An 18,254-nucleotide genomic window follows, 5' to 3' on the forward strand; every position below is an offset into this window, starting at 1 on the left:
ACACGGTACGAGAAAATCGGTGTGCGTTCGTCCAATTAGAGTATAACGGGAATATAATTGCACGTCGTTGAAACGAAATGCCAAGCTTCGTGGCAAGGTGCAATTTCTCTGACTTCGCGATGTGTGTAAGGTGCACGTAACATGCAGCTGTAACGGACTGCAGAAACTGATCTTTGACTTTTACCGCATGGTTTGCAAATGACGCAACGTTGCAGGAAATTCAGTGAACCAACGAAAGTTGGTCAGAGTCGATGAGATGGAGTGGACTAGACCCTTTTTCAGATCGCTCGCTCATGAATTTGTGGTTTTGCGGGGAGAATGCATTAACACTTCCTGCACCGCACACGAAGCCCCGCGTTTCCTAACTCCGCAACTTAATTTGTTTTGCACGTTCCTCGAGGGCCTATTGCAAATTGAAGGGAAAGTCAGCTGCAATGGAGCGCGGGTTACGTGTGTGAGGTGTTTAATTACTCGAAAATAATATATAACTACTTGATATTGCTAAGCAGCGCTTATGCGACTGAAATTGGCAAATGACAACGGTCCGACCATTTATAAGTCAATAACGACTGCACCGTGCAAGTTTCGTGGAGTTCGGCTTTTCCTTCGGCAACGCGGAGAGAAATTAATCGAGTGAAATCAGGGTATTTGCAGTAAAGACGTGCGCAAGAAACATCCACCTCAATCGATTCCTATTTATCACGTGTTTTGCATGATGGTAGGTACCACCCAGTGGCGCATTTTCTACGCTTAACGATTCAGCGTGATCAAGCCGGAGCTAAATTTCTATGGATGGCTAGTCCGATAGTCCGATGCCGTACAGGAAGGAAAGCTCACCAATTTTTTTACCCCCGGTCGTTACACCTTGTTAGAGCAAACAAACTTATTATATACGAACGCGCGGGCACAAAACCTTCGGCTGTATATCCCCAGGGTCTTGAATTGTGAGAGTTGCATTAAATTGTCATCCTGCACCGCGCGTTATGTGCCTGATGTATTACACCTATTTAAAAATTCCTACCGCAATCGCAGACGCGCGCCGGAGAAAGCGAACGAGATAACAATTGTTACGCCATGATAATTTTCATTCGGTATATGTGGGCATATCGTATGTGTCATGTGTACAAGCATGCGGCTATGTAGTGCAGACCTAACGTGTTACAATTGACGGAAAAACATGCATATCGAACCATCAAAGGGCCTTAAATAACTTTTGAAAGAGTAGATTTATCATTAAATGATGCAAGACCTTTTTTGTAGAGCGTTCAATTCCCTACAAAAATACGTGCTGGTTTTATCGGTACACTGATATGTAAACGACTTACAAGGATCCAAAGTTGCAAAAAAAAAAAAAAACTTTTTTATTTCAACGTTATTTCAATGGGAAATACAAAAATTGCGACGAGGTACCTCGAAATATTAATATTAGGACTCGAAAATTGGACAGCATAATTTTTTCCTCATTTCGAACAACATTGCCGACTTGAATTTTGAAGAAAAAAAAATAGTGTATTTGTTCATACAGTCTAATGTACGTGTACATTCATATATGCATAATATACGTGTATCGTTGAATAACTGTATCGAGAATGTTGTATTTCTTTAGCCTAAACCTCATTTGTTCGTCTCCGACGAAAAGAGCGATTCGTTCAGCCACCGTGAATAACTACGGACCATCCATCTACGACTGAAATACGAAGCTGCAGGGACGTGAATCGCGGATGAAGTTGTCGATGGGGAGGTAAAAAAGGAACGAGAAAAGAAACGTCGAAATATCACCCGTAGGGCAAGAGGATGATGACCCAGAGGTCCGTCAGCTTCAAAGACTTTTTTTTACAACTTCATGTTTCACCTGTCACCACCAACGAACCGATAATCGTTTGAAATCGCGTTACTTTCGCTTGCTGTACCGTGGGCATTTCTTTTTTCCCACTTCGTTTTTCTTCACCCTGCATCACATATCGCACGCGGTGAACGAAAAAGAGGATAGTGAATTATAGGGAACGGAGCGATTATTGGAACAAGAACTACAATTTAATTACACGCTTCGCTTGAGCACGAATAAAATAAGTCGATATATTTTTCATCTATATAGACATGACTTCGTTGAAATATTTTTAAAAACTGTTAAAAAAATTTAACTGAACATAATGTCTCAACAAATTCACTTTATATTTGTGTTGTTTGTTGAATTTTTGTTAGTAGATATGACGCAAGTTTTTGTAATTTTTACATTTTAATTGCCACATCAACATTTAATTTGTAAATTTGTATTTTGTCTTTCAGTGAGTAATAAATAAAAAAAAATGGTTAAATCAACCCGAAAATATTCGTGGATCTGCAGGGACATTTTTTTTCTAACCGTGTACGCCTACGATTGGCGACTGCATGAAAGGTGTCGATTTATAATGCTGTGAGAAAATTGAAACTTCGCACGATGGTCGTAAATAAATAAATTTTTTTACAGTTTTCAACATAGCATTGGTATAATTTTATAACACATGTAACACGCGTCTGTCACAGCTTACATGTATATCATTTTCTTTCTCCGGTCCGTCTAGTAATCAATTTCGCTGCAGCTTACAATTAGTTCATTTGGTGCATATAGATAGTCGGACATGCAGTATAATATAGATTTAGGCTTACTGCGGGATATAACAACCGCAACACTCGATCTACCAGCGTGATCTATTAATATATAGCATACATAGCGCGTCACTCGTTTTGTAATTCATCGTTTATTTTCACTTCACTCCGTATTATTTGTACTTTTCTGTTTTTTATCTTGCTGCCTGCCTGAGGCCAAGGTCTCACTTTCGGACACAACCTAATTGTTGCAGCAGTTGATGAATGATAATTTCCGATCCATTTGAAATAATCGGTCCGATTATGTAAGGCCACACGTACACATGCATTACGTATCTTATAACACATAAGAGCCAGCAGCTGTGTCCTTGCACTGATAGAATTCACACGCCGGATAAGCATTCGCGGACACGGCACACGTGTGATTACGTTACATAGGCGTGTACGCCAATAAAGCGGCGGTTGCGCAAGCGTGTAATGAAAGAAAGAACGAAAAAAAGTGAGACAAATAAAGAAACAAATAACTCGGAGGAAAGTTGTCTGAAAGAGAGAAAGAGCGAGAGCGAGAGCGAGGGGCAGGGAGAGAGGAGAACAATGAAATATAAAAAGTGCGGAATTGCATGTTTCTCCCATTCATCTATATGTATACGTAATAAAATTGTATCAGGACGTTAAAATGTAGTATGAACGTGTTACGTAGGTTACAGAATGTGTGCATACCTGTGCAACCACTGCAGGGAGCAGAGAATATTGCAGGAGAAAATTTCGCGGTGGTTATAACCCCGGCCGTAATGAGTCCGACCGTAGGGAAATATGTACGCGGGTTCGTGCCTTATTCGGAAAATTCGCATGCACGCGGATGATTAGCTAGACGATTCTTGTTGTACAAGTACGACGTAAATTTCACAGCTTCTACTCCACGTGATCCAATTGTACGTAAAATCGGCAGCAAAAAAATATTATGCGAAATTTTAATGATGGAAAAATTTTACTACTCAGCTGTTCGGTTGTTCATGAATTCAGAATATAAGCAATAATCTACCGGTGAAAATCACTGGATTGAATTGAATAATCGTAAAGAAATGTGTACAATGTTACCGAGTGATTGTGTATATAAATGTGTGTGTATATACATACATATGTATATATATATACCGGCGGTACACTGGTCGAAAATAAGTAAGGCGAAAGGCGAGAAGCAAAAAAATATTGCTGGTTCTAATTGTGAGTTCGACTAAGATAGATCGATGTATTTATATAACCGAGCAATGAAATTCACGATCTCGCTCGAGCAAATGATATGGTGATCATTTTTCATTAGTATTTAGGTAGTTATTATAGATATGCCTGGACGACTATAACGTTACATAGCGTGCAGGATGATATCGATAAAAATGGCTCTTGCATTTCACGAAGGAGAAAATAAGTGGAAGAGGATATAAAAAGTTGGCCGTAAAAAACTTGAATCAGAAAACAGCACCGTTATAGGTGTGAAAGGTATAAGAAACGGTGTGTTACACGAATTACAGTTTAACCCCAGCAGTTAAGTCTTCGGTCACATTGCTCTGCAGGTACAAGAAATGTTTGTGGAATTGCTGGTCAAATGGAATAGTACCTAAGTAATAGGATACGGCTGAGGAAAATTTCTATACCAAGAACCGCAAGGTATTATCATAGTCACAGCTTTTACTCACAATTTGTCGATCCGTGCATAAAGAAAATAAATGAGGGAAAAATTAAAACCGCACGTCGATCATGCGGCGTGGTGAAATTTCCGCAATCAATTTAAACCCGCACTTGGAGTGAGGTAATTGGTGACGATACCTACGTTATAATTTTCCGACATCCACGATTCTTGCTAAATTTCCTCACGCTACAACTTAAGCGAAGTGATAGTGATAAATTATCCACGTACGAAAGAAAAGAACAACAATGCAACAGTAATCATGATTAAACAGGATATCTATGGTGGGAAATTCGGCACTCACCGTCCAGCCTCCATCGGCGAGTTCCTGTTCACAGTATACCTTGAGGAACCAGTAGGTTGTACCTCGGATTTGAAGGTAGTAAACGCCGCTGTCCCTCATTCCAGCGTTGAGGAGATCGACGCAAGAATAGCCCTGTGGAATCGGATGAAATTCATTATGCAGGATAACGTTTACAGAACAGTTTAAATGCGCGTTGTGATGCACGCAACGTGCACTTAATCGTGTAATAAGGTATTGCGAGTAGAAAGTGAGCGATGAGAATTGGCGCCGATCACTACGGCGTAATGAAAAATGAAATTATGGAAAGATCGTCTGAACCCGGTTCATCTATATTCGTAATTGCGACACTACGCGGCATCGAATCTAGGCTGCATCGGGTCCCACAGTACTTTAGCTGCATCCCGTTTATCGATCGTGACCGAATCAGTGTGGAATCGAGTTAATCGGCATCTTTCCTTGCCGTGGTTTCCGATCGAAGGATCGAGAGATCTGAACGTGCCGCACAAATTTCCATGAAAAGAAATTTTACCTACGGAAGAAAAAACTCAATACGGTGTAACAAGCAAACTTGTCGGAGGCTGCGGCGGACTCCCGGCGGTTCGCCGACGCGTAAACGGACCTCCGTTACTCGGCTACAACCGCAATGACATTCAATACGAGTGACAGGTGACAGGAGAAATGCTCGACTATCTGCCTGGGAGGAATAAAAAAAATTAACGAAAAAATATTTCGTAGGACTTGTACTGTGGAATCCTTCGTGTTTCTAGAGACTGGACATTGTATCTCGTACCTACCATGAACATACGTCTCACGTGTTCGGAACGGTCATCGACGGCGACAGGAAACCCATAGCCTATCGCAAGATTGAATATTCAGCGTCGTACCAATTATCGTCGTCGTCACGCCCTGTCGGTGGGAGGAGGTGTCGAAAATATTTCGAGGAAAGACAAAGTACAACGGAGTTTCTATATCGACGAGCCGTCTTCGGTCTTCACTTGATTGGAACCTATGAGAAACGATCTTTTATCTGGAAGCGCGCGGATCGGAATAAATTGCCGATAGCGAAACGCGGGATTAAATTATAGGGTAGCAGCTAAGCTAGTCTGCAATTTTGGTAGTTACGTCTGTCGGTAGGTGAGTATTTACGAAATACGCGTGCCCGGCTTCAGGACGGTGCTCCCGAGCTGGTTTCCTACCAATTTACATTGATTGGGTACTCAGATATCGCGGTCACATTGTGTTAATCGAATCCTGCAGCCACCGGATCCGAGGCAATTCTACAATGGAGAGAGGCAGGAGTAAGGCCGTTCAGATCCGCCTTTCCCGACTCGTCTCTTATTAATGATTGATAATTAATTATTAATGTGCCTCGAGACGTTTGCGACTGCTATTATGACAGATGCGTGTGTGGGAAGTGGTCAAAACGACGAAAAGAAGAAATTCTATTTATGCCTCACCTCGGGCAAAATTTCTATTTCTATTTCACGTTCACGCGTCGTTAGAGCGTAAAGGAGTATTTTTTAGGTTAAAATGTGGGCAATGCATCGGTGCCCGTACAATGTGGATTAGCCACAGACATTTCATTGCCATCCGTTATTCACCGCGAGTTATACACCGGCGAATCATGCTTATCGCATTACACGCCATGAGCTTGATCGGCGTTCACGCCGGGTGAGCAATCCACCGAATCGTTACCATCAATTTCATACTTCGCTCAGGAGTTAGACTTAAACGCCGGTGCTGGACACGAACAACGCGTTTCTACCGCAGTACTGTGGAATTTTCACGCCGTGGAGTTAACGACGAAAGAATACGGAACCAACTTCCTTATCGTCCGTCGGGCAATAGGGGTCGAATGATCCGTGTTAAATCGCCTAGGTACGTGTCTCGGTGCGAAAATTCACGGCAAACGAATACGTTTCGCGCATAAAACTCAATAGGTAATTAGCGTCTACATTCTATGTTTTCCGTAGCATCCGACCGTGCAAGTAGAACCGGTCGTCATTGTTCTCTGGAAATTGTTTGCTTTGCGTGCGATAATCGAGAGGAGCTGATACGATTTAGATCAGGGACGTACGTGCCGCGTACAATGCAATACAATATGTGGGGGCACCTACAGTGAATTATTTCGCAACTGTTCTCCTCAATCATGAGCCTCACCACCGCGTGCGCTTCAAAATTACATTTCATTGTGAATACCTGCGAACATATAGTGTGGACAAACTTGAATTGCAAGAGTTCAGTTTTTCAAACATTACAAGCATAAATCCTGTACTGCTTTCCGTATCTTATACCAGATGCCTATGGTTTTATATTTACGCAGTCCATCACGTCTGTCGAGACGATGATATAAGTCGTAGAAATCCTATAGTATAATTCTTTTCACCGGAAAAGGGTGGGGAGTAGGATGAAAAAAAAAAAAACTTTCTACTTCTTGTTTGACCAGCCAATTTATCGTAGAGTGGAACTGTTTTAATTGCTTTACCGCGCTGTAGTTATGTTATTTGTTGAAAATCCCAAGGTATGAACTTCTCTCTGAATTCGGTATGCGACGAACACCGAAAACGTGTCAGGTGAAACGATTGCAATTCGATTGAGAGACGTATTTTCACTCGCGTATCGTTTTCCCTGCATCGACTAGAGGGAAAATTAATACGACGGTGAAATCAAGTGACTCTTTAAAGGTCGTGTAAATAATGAGATCAGGGATTAAACTTTATTCAAGAAATGGATCGGAGGACTGACAGGCGCAACCAGATCTCGTGGCTTGATACTGGGTATATAATATGTTAAATCACGATCCATGCTGCAGCTTAAACGCGCCACGTGCTGCTTCAATCATCCCGAGTCTAATTCTCGTTTACACATACGTAATAGTTTTCTGTTGAACGAAGCCGAGCACTCATGGATCACGAAAATTCGACAGCTGTCTATCGGTATTACATGAATTGCAACGCGGTGCAGAACGATCATCATGCCGGTGTTGAAAGTATCCGAGACCCGAAATTATGTTACATGTATAAGGTACGTGCGCAGGAATGATAGACTCGTTCGTTCGAGTTTTTCGGTACAGGTACAGATCCACACACATGGATGGAACATTGCGAAATACAGTCGAGAGCAACACCGCACTTGATACGCGCGTCAAATGTGCGACGTGGTGCCGGAAGTTACGCGTGCTTCTACTCTGGCTCAAGGTCAGAGGACCCAGAAGATGAGCCGTAGTTACGTACATTTATTAATCAACATACGGAGACACTTTTATTCAAATTCACTTGCTCTTCGATTTATTTCAGTTTCGTACAACATTCGCCGTGAGTGGCCGAGCGATGCTCCGGCTGCCTGCATAATGGAGAGTAAACAAAACAAAAAAAAAACATTGAACAATTAGTAGCGGTCCTCAGTTCTGACCGACACTGCTTGAAGTAAGAAATGGTGAACCATCGAGCCGAGCTCTTGAAATATCGTTATACAGGCGTATCCCTGTGATTGGGAAATCCTAAATTGGCAGCCGATATAAATGGCCGTTCATGTTACAGGTACAAGCACGCACCGGCTACGGTAAGTATTATCTGGTCGGTAAAAATATCAGAGTTTACGGTGTAATACCTGCAGCTCGGGAAACGTGTGGCGAAAATACGGCAGCTCGTTAAAGCGACGAGATTGCAACGCAGCGGCATAAACGACGGTGGCAGTACAAGTTTTTGTCCTTGCGCAAAGCCTGCGGGGACAACAATGTGCCTCGGGGTGGCCTTTGGCTCTAGGTAAAAACTGAACAACGATTGGCAAAAATCCAGCAATAATTGAAATAGTAATCACCTGGTCACGGCAAACGACTTTAGGGATACGGATTGTCGACACTTGTCGCTTTCACCTTACGCGGACGGATATAGATTTCATGAAACGAACTTAGCGCGGCTTAGCCATTATTGCACGTACCCGGAGACATCGATTCGAAGTCAAAAAATTCCTCAAAGCGATTGATAACAGGACAACGAATGATGCGAAGAAAAACTTGAGCACATTTAGCCGGATATTCACGATATTATAAACTCGTTATAATTTCAATTGCAGGATTACACAGCTCTCCTTTCAGCCGAGAAATCGCTCATACGAAGACTGTTTGCAAGCATGACTTCGATACCAGAATGGATCGAGACGCGATGGCTTTGTTTTTGGCTGGGCCAACCGTCGACGGATATTAGTATCGCAGTTCGCGTGTGGTCTCTGCTTCCTGTGATTCACGTCACGGTGGTATTTTCGGGAGCAGATTGGCATACGGAACGGTATCTCAGAGCGACGTAGAAGGGAGTTAATGACGAGTGGATACAGCGATGGCGAGGAAGGTGAGTTACGGCTGATAGCCGTCATTGGATCGGCGAGCAAATTAATACCTGCTACATTGCGATGGCTCATCTTCTCGTGTGGAAGGTTTGATGCGTTCGAACCGATCGTTTACAAACTCGGCCTCGTACATACAACGCGCAGTGCTAAGACTTTCTTATGTAATACATTTTCCCTTCTATTCCAATCGAACTTACTTAGACCGATTTATTGATCATCAGTTTCAGAATCAGGGGTGGCTACGTTGTGACTTGCTAGTATTTCGGCTATACAGTTCCTGCAAGCGATCGATTGATTTTACGCAATTACCGACAGAGTAGAATTTTTTTCCTTCACTCTTCGAGTTTCAGAAACCTGCCATAAATCGATCTGCATCATCGTAGCGTAATAAATTCATTAGCGGAATGATTAAACGGATCTCTAAATTGACACCGACTGTGGTAGGAACTATCGACCAAAAAACTTTTAATGTAAATAAATCTTCTCATTGCGAAGATGCAATGTTCCGCTGCCGTAACGATCGGTGAAATTTCCGCCCTGACCTCAAACGTAATAGCCGAAGAAAAACTTGAAATCAACCGAATCATCAATGACGATGACGATTTTACCTTGATGTCTTTGAAGTTGGCGAGGATATCGGATGTGAACGTTGAGTTGGCAGGGCTCGGCTTGTTCTTGACGCTCGGGAAAATGACTCCTCTGTTACGAGTGGCTGGTCTCTGGCTCGAGGAGGGCGTCGTCGGGGTCGTTACGAGGATGGTTTGGCTGCTGGACGGGGGCGCGACGGAGGAAAGAGTCGTCGTCGTCGCGGGTGGCATTGTCGTCGTGACGAAAGCGTTCATCGGCGTTTCGGTTGGAAGCTCTTCGGGTATTCCGACGTACCTGTGAATCGAATGCGAGGAGCTTGACCAAGATTTACCTACAATACATTGGCTAATCGTAACCGTTTCGTTCCAACTATTTTACCAACCTGCTCGGGTCGTACTCGACGAGCCTGTCGATCGTTGGGTCAAGTAGAAGTTCAGCCGGCACCGGTCTCTGGGCCAAAGTGGCGACGTCGTCCTCCTGCTTCTTGAGCCTGCTCTCGACACCTTCCAGGTTCTCGATTATCTTATTAGTCTTCGACCTTAGGTCGGCGTGAATTTCGCTTATGGCTCTCTCCTGGCGCTGAGTCTGCGTCAAGAGCTCGTCCGACTTGGGAACGAGGTCGTCCACGGAGCTCTTGGTGCCAACCTGACAGAAAATTACGAGCTTGAGTAAGTGGATGCGTGTTTCAGAATAATGGAAAGTTAGAAATCAAATTGTTAACGTCACTTTTTCTTTGCTCACCACAACGTCCCAAACTTCGTCCATCTTTTCGGAGACCGTGAGCATCGGGTGCATCTGTTCAACGATCCTGTCGATCTTGCTCTGCTTCGGGGGAGGCTGCGTCGTGGTAACGTTTACGGGCGTGTCTTTGTCGACTATCGCCTCGTGGACGTCGCGTATCATGGTGTAAACGGCGCCGAGGTTGTCCGAGACAACGTTCATGTGGAATTGAAGCTTTCGGTCCATGCTGCTGGTCGCCTGCCGCAGATTCTCGATCTCGACGGAAACGTGATTCATCACTTCGTTGTTCAGAGCCTTGGTTATCTCGATAACGTTCATGCTTATCGGCTTCTTCTCGCTGGCTTCGGCGTTTATGTCGTCCGCTGGGACGAAATTGTTGTCCAACTGGTTCTTCAGTACGACGAGTTTCTCGTCGATATCCGAAACCTTTTGATCGAGCGACAAAAGCTTCTCCCCAAGAGATTCCGGTGACGGGTCATCGTGATGAATGACGCGGATTGTCGGAGCTGCAAAATTCTTACTTTACGTTAGGTGACCAGTGATTCGGAACTGCAAAGGCCTGCCAAATTCCACTCGACTTACCGGCGTGGTCGACGCTGCTCCTGCTCTCCGCTGTCCGAGATTCGACCACCGCTTCCTGCGGAAAACCAGCGTGCTGAGCGTGAAATAGCTTCAGATCTAAGGTCCCCAGTTTTGAAATAACCGCGTCTGTCTTATCAATGTTGTCGTTCACCCGCGAGTCGAGAGCCTCAACCCTTCTCATGAGGTGTTCCACCGCCTTGTCGAGGTTTTCTATCCTCTGTAGCTTTGATTCGAGGGTGGAGACAATAACTTCGAAGACATTGAAGAGGTACTGTTCCCTGACGGGGGAAAAAAATAAGAAGAACATAACTATCATAATACTTGTGTGGTTGTCTGGTATGTCGGGAAACTATGACCAGTGTGAGAAATTCTTCACTTTTCAGGAAGTAATTCAAATACCAACGATGAAATGCAGCAACGGGAATAGAAAGACGGGTGTGGTTCGCTTATCGGGGAACATTTTATCATTGGTACCTACACAAGCATTATTCTAGGGTATAGCTCCATTGCGTGTGCGTTAGTTTCACTTTCAGACCGTTTACGAGAGACATTTCTAGCTACCGATGCTGCGGGCATCGTGCAGACCGATTCCTGGACGCGGGATGCAACTATTTCACGACTGGTTTAACGCCGGTGCGAATCTACTTTCCGAAGCAATTAAAAGTTGGGGGAAAATGGTCAACAATTCGACATCGTCGGTTGCGTTGGAAAATGTGCTCACAAGACTGATCGTTACGCGCAGAGATAATTCCACGTGCGCGACGCGACGTAAGGGGAAAATAATGATAGTCATATAAAAGTGAATAAAAACAAATATTCCAGACCCTAGCGATGGCTAACGGAACCTGATTACAAATAACACCGACTTATTGACCTGCACCAAGATGGCCCGATTTCGAATAAACTCTTGGCTGAACTATGCGTATTAAGTATCGAGGGAAACCTCGATCTTTCGAGGACTAGCATGACAGTGTCGAGGGAAATAGATCGATAGAAGCGAGGCTTATAAGAAGAGTTTCCATACGGGCGGGCCTGCATTCAACAGATTGAAAGAGAAATTTTTTTATTACCTAACACCCTGGCCAGTAGGTAGACCAGTCCCGTTTTAAACTGGAGTATTATCGCGACTCAGCCGACGCGGCGACGCAAGTGAAAGAAGAAAAAGACGCACACCAGCCACCACGTGAGCTTGTAGCGGTAAGGTATTTTGTATGAATGACTCTGTGGGAACGTTGATGTAGTGTACGAGCATCTTTCGGTATACTACTGAACGATTGCACGTGACCGTGCGTTGACTAACCAATTGGCGTGTACGAGCGCTGTCAAGGGGTAAAAGCACTTCGTCCTTTTTTCGAATCTAATTGTAAGAATGTAGGGCTTAGAATAAGGTACGTTATGTGACCGCTTCTTGCCTTCGCGGCTGATGGTGAATCGGGTCCAGTGATCCATCGTGTTAGTGTCTGGTGTCAATCGTTAGAAATCGTTGGAAGAAATAAAGCCAGTTCTCTACCGGCACCTGCTGTCACGTTTATTTCCGGTATACGCGTGTGAATGCTGGATTGCAGTAGCCTGCCTTACGGGGTAAACAGAGTCGTTCTAAAGCCGCTATGGTTTCAACATAATTATCGAGACATTCGAGACCGACTTCTTAGGACGGTGAAGAATGACACTTCAAGTGTCGCCGATCCCAGACAGGAACTCGCTGTCAGCGATGAAAAAAAAACCTTTTCAAGCAAATGACGTAAAAGATTCAAACTAGCCACCTGGGCTGAGCAGGAAGAATAGCGAAAAAATATTTGATCAAGACGGTGAGTCGCTTACGCTTGCTCGTATTAATGGCTGACGATGACAATTAATATCCTTTGATCGCTGACCAGCTAACGCTTCCCACGGGCAGTTCGAACAACTTGATGAAATTCTCCTTTTTAAGAGACACAGGCCCGTTTGTCTGTTGATCGAAAGATGAACGTTTCATGCCGAATCGAATTAATAGCTGCACTATTTACCAGTTAATGTCTTCATTCGTGAAAGTCCGTTACCCACTCAGCTGTTGAAATGTGGTCGAATCGTGTTGAAGCGCGATCAGGAAAAATGAACATTCCGCAAGTGCTTATAACGTTTATCATTATTTTTACTCTCGATGCATTTCGTATTCAGGCGTTATTTTTTGCCTTTCCTTTTTACTCTATCGACATTTCTGTGATCTCAGGCACGTGAACCGAAGCGTTACAGATGTTGTAAGGTGTGAATGATAGGAGCATGTTGATGGACATGTTAAAGCTGTATCTTCTTAAATTTTCAACTGCAGAACTGATTATGAATTTTAATCAAGACAGACATTTCGGAAATTTTGTTACGATCGTATAATAAGAAAAAATACATAAAGAGAAATAGAAAACGAGTGATAAAAGTGACGTACATTAATTGTTTATTTATACCTTGGTGATATCTGCCGCAGGTCAAGGCTTACCTATTCTTTCGCGCATTAGATCCTCGGCTAGCAAATCTAGAGTCAAAAAGAAAGCCAAGAACACGAGAAGCGCACCGAAAGACACAATTACGGTTATGAGAGTAACGCTGCGTAAATGGTCAAACTTAATGTTTCGAAATGGTTGGTTCACCTTGGGCTGAGCACTGTTGATTCCGGGTGCGTCTAGTTAGTCGAGATAAACGACAAACGGTAGGTCAATACACGGCTTGATATCCTAGGTAACAGTTGGCGGGGAGATGATGGCGATCATGAAAGAAGCGAAGTTGGGCAAAGTGTTGCATCAAACCTGTTCTATCCTGTATTCGTAATTTGTAGCTACTTGGTTTACATCCTAATGGGTAGACAGACTTTGAATAAACAAGGGCTGCTATCCCACAGGACCAAGAAGACCAGAGTGTACTCAGAAAAGTCGCGTAGCAAAAACTTGAGTAGTCCTACTTACGTGAGGGGAGAGAGAGAGAGAGAGAGAGAGAGAGTTGGAGCGATAATGGAAGAAAATGAAATACGGAAAGCAAAAGAGCACGACAGGTTGGGGGGAGAAAGAGTGAGTAAGAAGGAAAGAGAGAGAGACAGAGAGAGAGAAGGAGTGAAAGAGAGACATAGAGAGAGATCCGGCGCCATCGCCTAACACTTTCACTTTTATCTTACGAGATCAGACCCGAATCGGCGCACAATTGCAACCAACGTGGCGTACAGAATCCGCGTACTTACTACGTTAATGCGACGATAGAGTCGACTCCGGCTTGCCGGACACTTGTTATAATTGTGGAAAACTAGTTAAGAAACATTGAGATGAAAAACTCGACACTACGACCACAAGTACAGTGTATCAGCGTTTGCAGCTGGATCAATCTGATCGTTTGTATAAAGTGAAAAAAGGAAATACGTCAGACGTTGTATCGATTAGTGAGTCGTTCTAGCGCCGCGAGCGCGAAACGTAACGAAGAATGGTGTATAGTTATACACAACCGAGTTAAAAAGCCATTGGTCAAATAATTAAATACCCCTCCGAGGTTATTCGTTTCACAGCTGGATCCTGTAGCTACTTACGGATGGAATTTCAAACGGTTACAGCGGCGAATATAGGAAACCCTGCTAGGTATTCCGCAGCTTCTGGTATAAGCAAAAACGTTACGCAACATGGATAATTCAAAGTTGCACCCATGGTACACATTTATATACACGTCACGCGTTTCTTGTTCCCGGAGGACAATTAAACTTTCCCGTCTCCCAATCCAAGTATAGGTGCATACAAAGGATAAGCATTACTCTGCATCGCGTACGAATTGTTTAGCTTTCGAACCAACGTTAGAAAGATAACCCCTTGTTTGGCAATCGCTCGCGCTGCGCTCGTGACGCATGAAAAGCTTACGATTGTCGCAAAGGAAGCATGTAGTCAGTGGGCGATAAATGTTTCGACCAATACCTCGAACGTTTCACGGTATATCTAGTCAGACGATTGTGCAATCGGCCGGATCGCCTGAGCTACTCAATTTTCACACCATCGATTGACACGCACCTGAAACACTTCTTGTTTAAAAAGTACTACTGTTCCTGCATAGTAATTGTTAAACGATTACAAGCCGTGATGAGTTTGGTACCCCCCACAGAGTCGGCACTGTTGGCTACACATCGCTTTCTAAACCTCCGCGTGGCTACCACGTGCTGATCGAATACTCCGATCATTCAACCCTCAGAATTTTCGCGATTGCACGGGTTGGTGCAATATCACTACGAGCATTTATACGATAGCAAACACTGTGTCAAAACTTCGAGGTTTGAAGAATGGTGAACAGTCTTTCATTAACACATTTTCTTCTTCTTCTCAATGTCTCAATAAATGAATTGAGAAACAGCAGCTGGTATATTTTATTATACATGTATGAGGCTTAATCGAATCCGATTTGAAAAGGAAAGAAAGTCTTCGTCGACGATTTACCGAGCGGTTATACTTACACCGAACTTACCCACGGGATTTGACATTTGGCCTCTGTTTATTGGGTATCGTTTAAAATTCATCGAATTCGTATTTCGTAATGCACAATTTATCTGGTGTGAGGTACACCTGTTGATACGCTGATTATGTGGCCATTGAGTTCCGATACGTAACCGATTCGAGATGTCAGAGGTAAGCAACATCTACTCTAGAGTCTACACATACGTAGATGTTCGACCGATTTCGATGCAACGACTTTTACTGTTCATTATTAAAGAAATAGCGAGAGATTCCACCCTCCCAGTTTTATCGAACCAGGTAATAAAAACTCGATTAAAATAACGATCAAGACTATCATGTTACGTCGGAATATTGGTTGACCGACAGAAAGAAAAAACATTGCCGTCCACCGTGGAAATTTATGAATTAACCAAACAGCTGCTCGATGAGATCCATGCATTGATATCAGGAAGGACTTACATACAAATTTCGCTATAACTGTTCAATTTGCGGAATTCTATTAAGAGTGATGTATCAATCTCTCTATGCAAACGTTCACCTTTCGAATCGTAATTAATATCAGTTTACGACAGGGGGACTATGACAGTCAGATGATGTGCGCGTGTGAGGCCCGCGTGATGTCGTGCCAGCAGGGGGTCCCCAAACCTTTGCGTTTGGTCAGCAAACGAATGGCGGGCCTTCCGCGTACACATGCGTGTAAAATACACGGACGCTGTATCAATCATTCTATGTATACTGTACGTTTTTAATATTTTTGTGCCAGAAGCTTCGTTGCTTGCGGTCATTCTCCTATCGACGAGGTATCTTCCGTTATTTCAATCTCTCACCGAAAGATAAATCGGCCGAGTGGTAAAAAATAGTCATACTAATTTGGATGTGTATCGATGATACATACGATATGTCTTCATCCTAGATTGTTTATATATACATCCACGTGGAACGTAGAAAGTTCGGTGAAAGAGTTCGATTGTCACGCAGAATGATCATTGAAGTGCTATTAGTAAGGTCTTAAAAATGTCCCGCGACGTATGAGCTCAAATCGTAAAAGAACTCATTACTCTTGAACAATAAAAATGTGTGAAGTGGCAAATCAATCTTATTCTCAACGACCGATTGTCCAATTAGGGTTACGGAATGTACGTTACCGGGAGGAAGGAAATGAACTAGCACTGGCAAGTTTGTGCACGACGTTTACCCAACTCGTATGATTATCGGTAAATTTTACAACTGCAATCGTAAGACAATTAAGGTTATTAGGTTGCCCGGATTGGCCGCAAGAGATTTCACCCTGGCCTCGTGGCTTGGCCACAGTGACCTCTGGGGCCAACAGCTGAGCGAGAAGATCTCGCGACTTCATGTCTCAATAATTTGCCTCGTGACCGCGTTAGTAACACTGATACACGTGAGGCTATCTTCAATGCCATGTAACTGATCCATGATCATTCCTATCAATTCTCTGATTCCCCATTTCCCCCATGTACCGACGTGATGAAAAGATCTGCATGGCACGGCACTGTTCTGCGTTCTGCGCACAAGAGTAGGTACGAAATACTGAAAGTCTGAAGGAAAACGGCTGCGTGCTCTTGAGGCTTGCCCGGAGCGATGACGCTTAACGGTATAATTACTTTATTGATGCTAACTACGGAATCAATACCTCTATTAAACGAGCCCCACGGGTCCGGCATAGAAAGGTGCGAATAGGTTTATTGCTGAGGAGCGACAGCTGCCGCCTAAGGTATGGGTTTGGTACCCTCGCGGATATAACGAGTAGTCAGAGTAATTTACCCTTTTATTATCCAATTCCATTTCTAAACAGTCGTCTTAATTCCAGATAATTGCCACCGTTAAAGATGTTGGCTTATCATTTAATGTTCTAATAATTTTCCCGTCAACCCACGATTGCCTTATTCTTGCCACTTTGCGTGTGCGTAGACGGTCCTTGAAAATCTCGTTACCAGGTTCCACCGGATCCAGATACTTCGATTCGGTCTCCAAGACAAAAGAGTTTCCTAACTAAGAGAGCAGCGCATGCCAATCAGGGATTACCCCTGTCGATATTCGTAGTAGATAATAATATCGAAAGCTGATAATATTCAGAGAGTAAAAATTGATAATGGTAATGATTTTGTAAACAAAACCGTTGAGTCGAAGCTGCTTTGATCGTCTTCGGCACGACGTTGACAAGACTATAAACGTGTAGTGCAGTACCACAAGCATGAATGAATTGGTGAGACATCGCTTGCCCAATGATAAAGTAACGTTTACAACGAGATGTTCGAACACTCTCTTAACGATCGTGTGCACGATTACACTGGCAGTTGCAGCTGATCCAAACGAATCTTATTTGCTAAATGTAGCACTGTTCACTGTTACACGTCAATGGCTAATAATTGCGTCACATACCTACAATACAGGTATAACGCGGTGTGTGTTTTGTGGAGCATTGATCGATGAAAGTTGTCGTTTGGTGTGCAGAAGTCGGTTCCCCATACGGTGATAGAGTGATGGAGAATCGTTTACGAGGAAGGATGTAGTGATGATTTCTATTTGGTTGAGTCGTGGCCCGGTGGTATGGGTCAGGCTGCGTCAACTGTTAACGTTGTGACAGCCGCGAGCTAAGGTAATGAATTCGTTAGCGTCAGCCTTGACACTGAGAAAGCGTAGCGCCATAGCCAAAGCCCTCGGCTTACTGGCACACGCGGTAGGTTGGACATTTTGATCAGGATATTGTCCAAGTGCAATAATTATTCAGAATAGCTAACTATCACGCTGATAAGTGGATATATTGTTAAAACCAAAACTTCAAAGATGACAGGATTTAGTGGAATTACGATGTAACAGATGGTGAAGAAAGTTGGAACGGTTGCTGAAGGCACGACCGTTCTCTTAAAAATCCCTCTTTTGTCCGCTTCCGGTTCAAGTGTTTTCAAAAGGGTTGGCCGTGGGTAAGTACACCTTCACACTCAGTGTAGTTAAT

At 43.6% G+C, this 18,254-nt stretch overlaps 1 protein-coding gene across 7 annotated transcripts in view; it reads right to left on the reverse strand.

Moving 5' to 3' along the window:
* Positions 1–18,254, reverse strand: part of LOC107227821 (angiopoietin-2) — a 67,723-nt gene that overhangs the window by 5,869 nt on the left and 43,600 nt on the right. For 4 of the 7 annotated variants that reach the window (XM_046731246.1, XM_046731243.1, XM_046731242.1 and 1 more), the window contains exons 3-7: positions 10,830–11,107; positions 10,233–10,753; positions 9,889–10,151; positions 9,527–9,821; positions 4,575–4,706 (exon numbers count right to left, since the gene is read on the reverse strand). In XM_046731246.1, the coding sequence (XP_046587202.1) occupies positions 4,575–4,706; positions 9,527–9,821; positions 9,889–10,151; positions 10,233–10,753; positions 10,830–11,107 (1,489 nt within the window). The remainder of the gene's footprint in view (positions 1–4,574; positions 4,707–9,526; positions 9,822–9,888; positions 10,152–10,232; positions 10,754–10,829; positions 11,108–18,254) is intronic. The other 3 variants (XM_015669079.2, XM_015669080.2, XM_046731247.1) reach the window with 3 other exon arrangements.

Source organism: Neodiprion lecontei, chromosome 2 (assembly GCF_021901455.1).
Source record: "Neodiprion lecontei isolate iyNeoLeco1 chromosome 2, iyNeoLeco1.1, whole genome shotgun sequence".
Classification (NCBI taxonomy): Eukaryota; Metazoa; Arthropoda; class Insecta; order Hymenoptera; family Diprionidae; genus Neodiprion; species Neodiprion lecontei.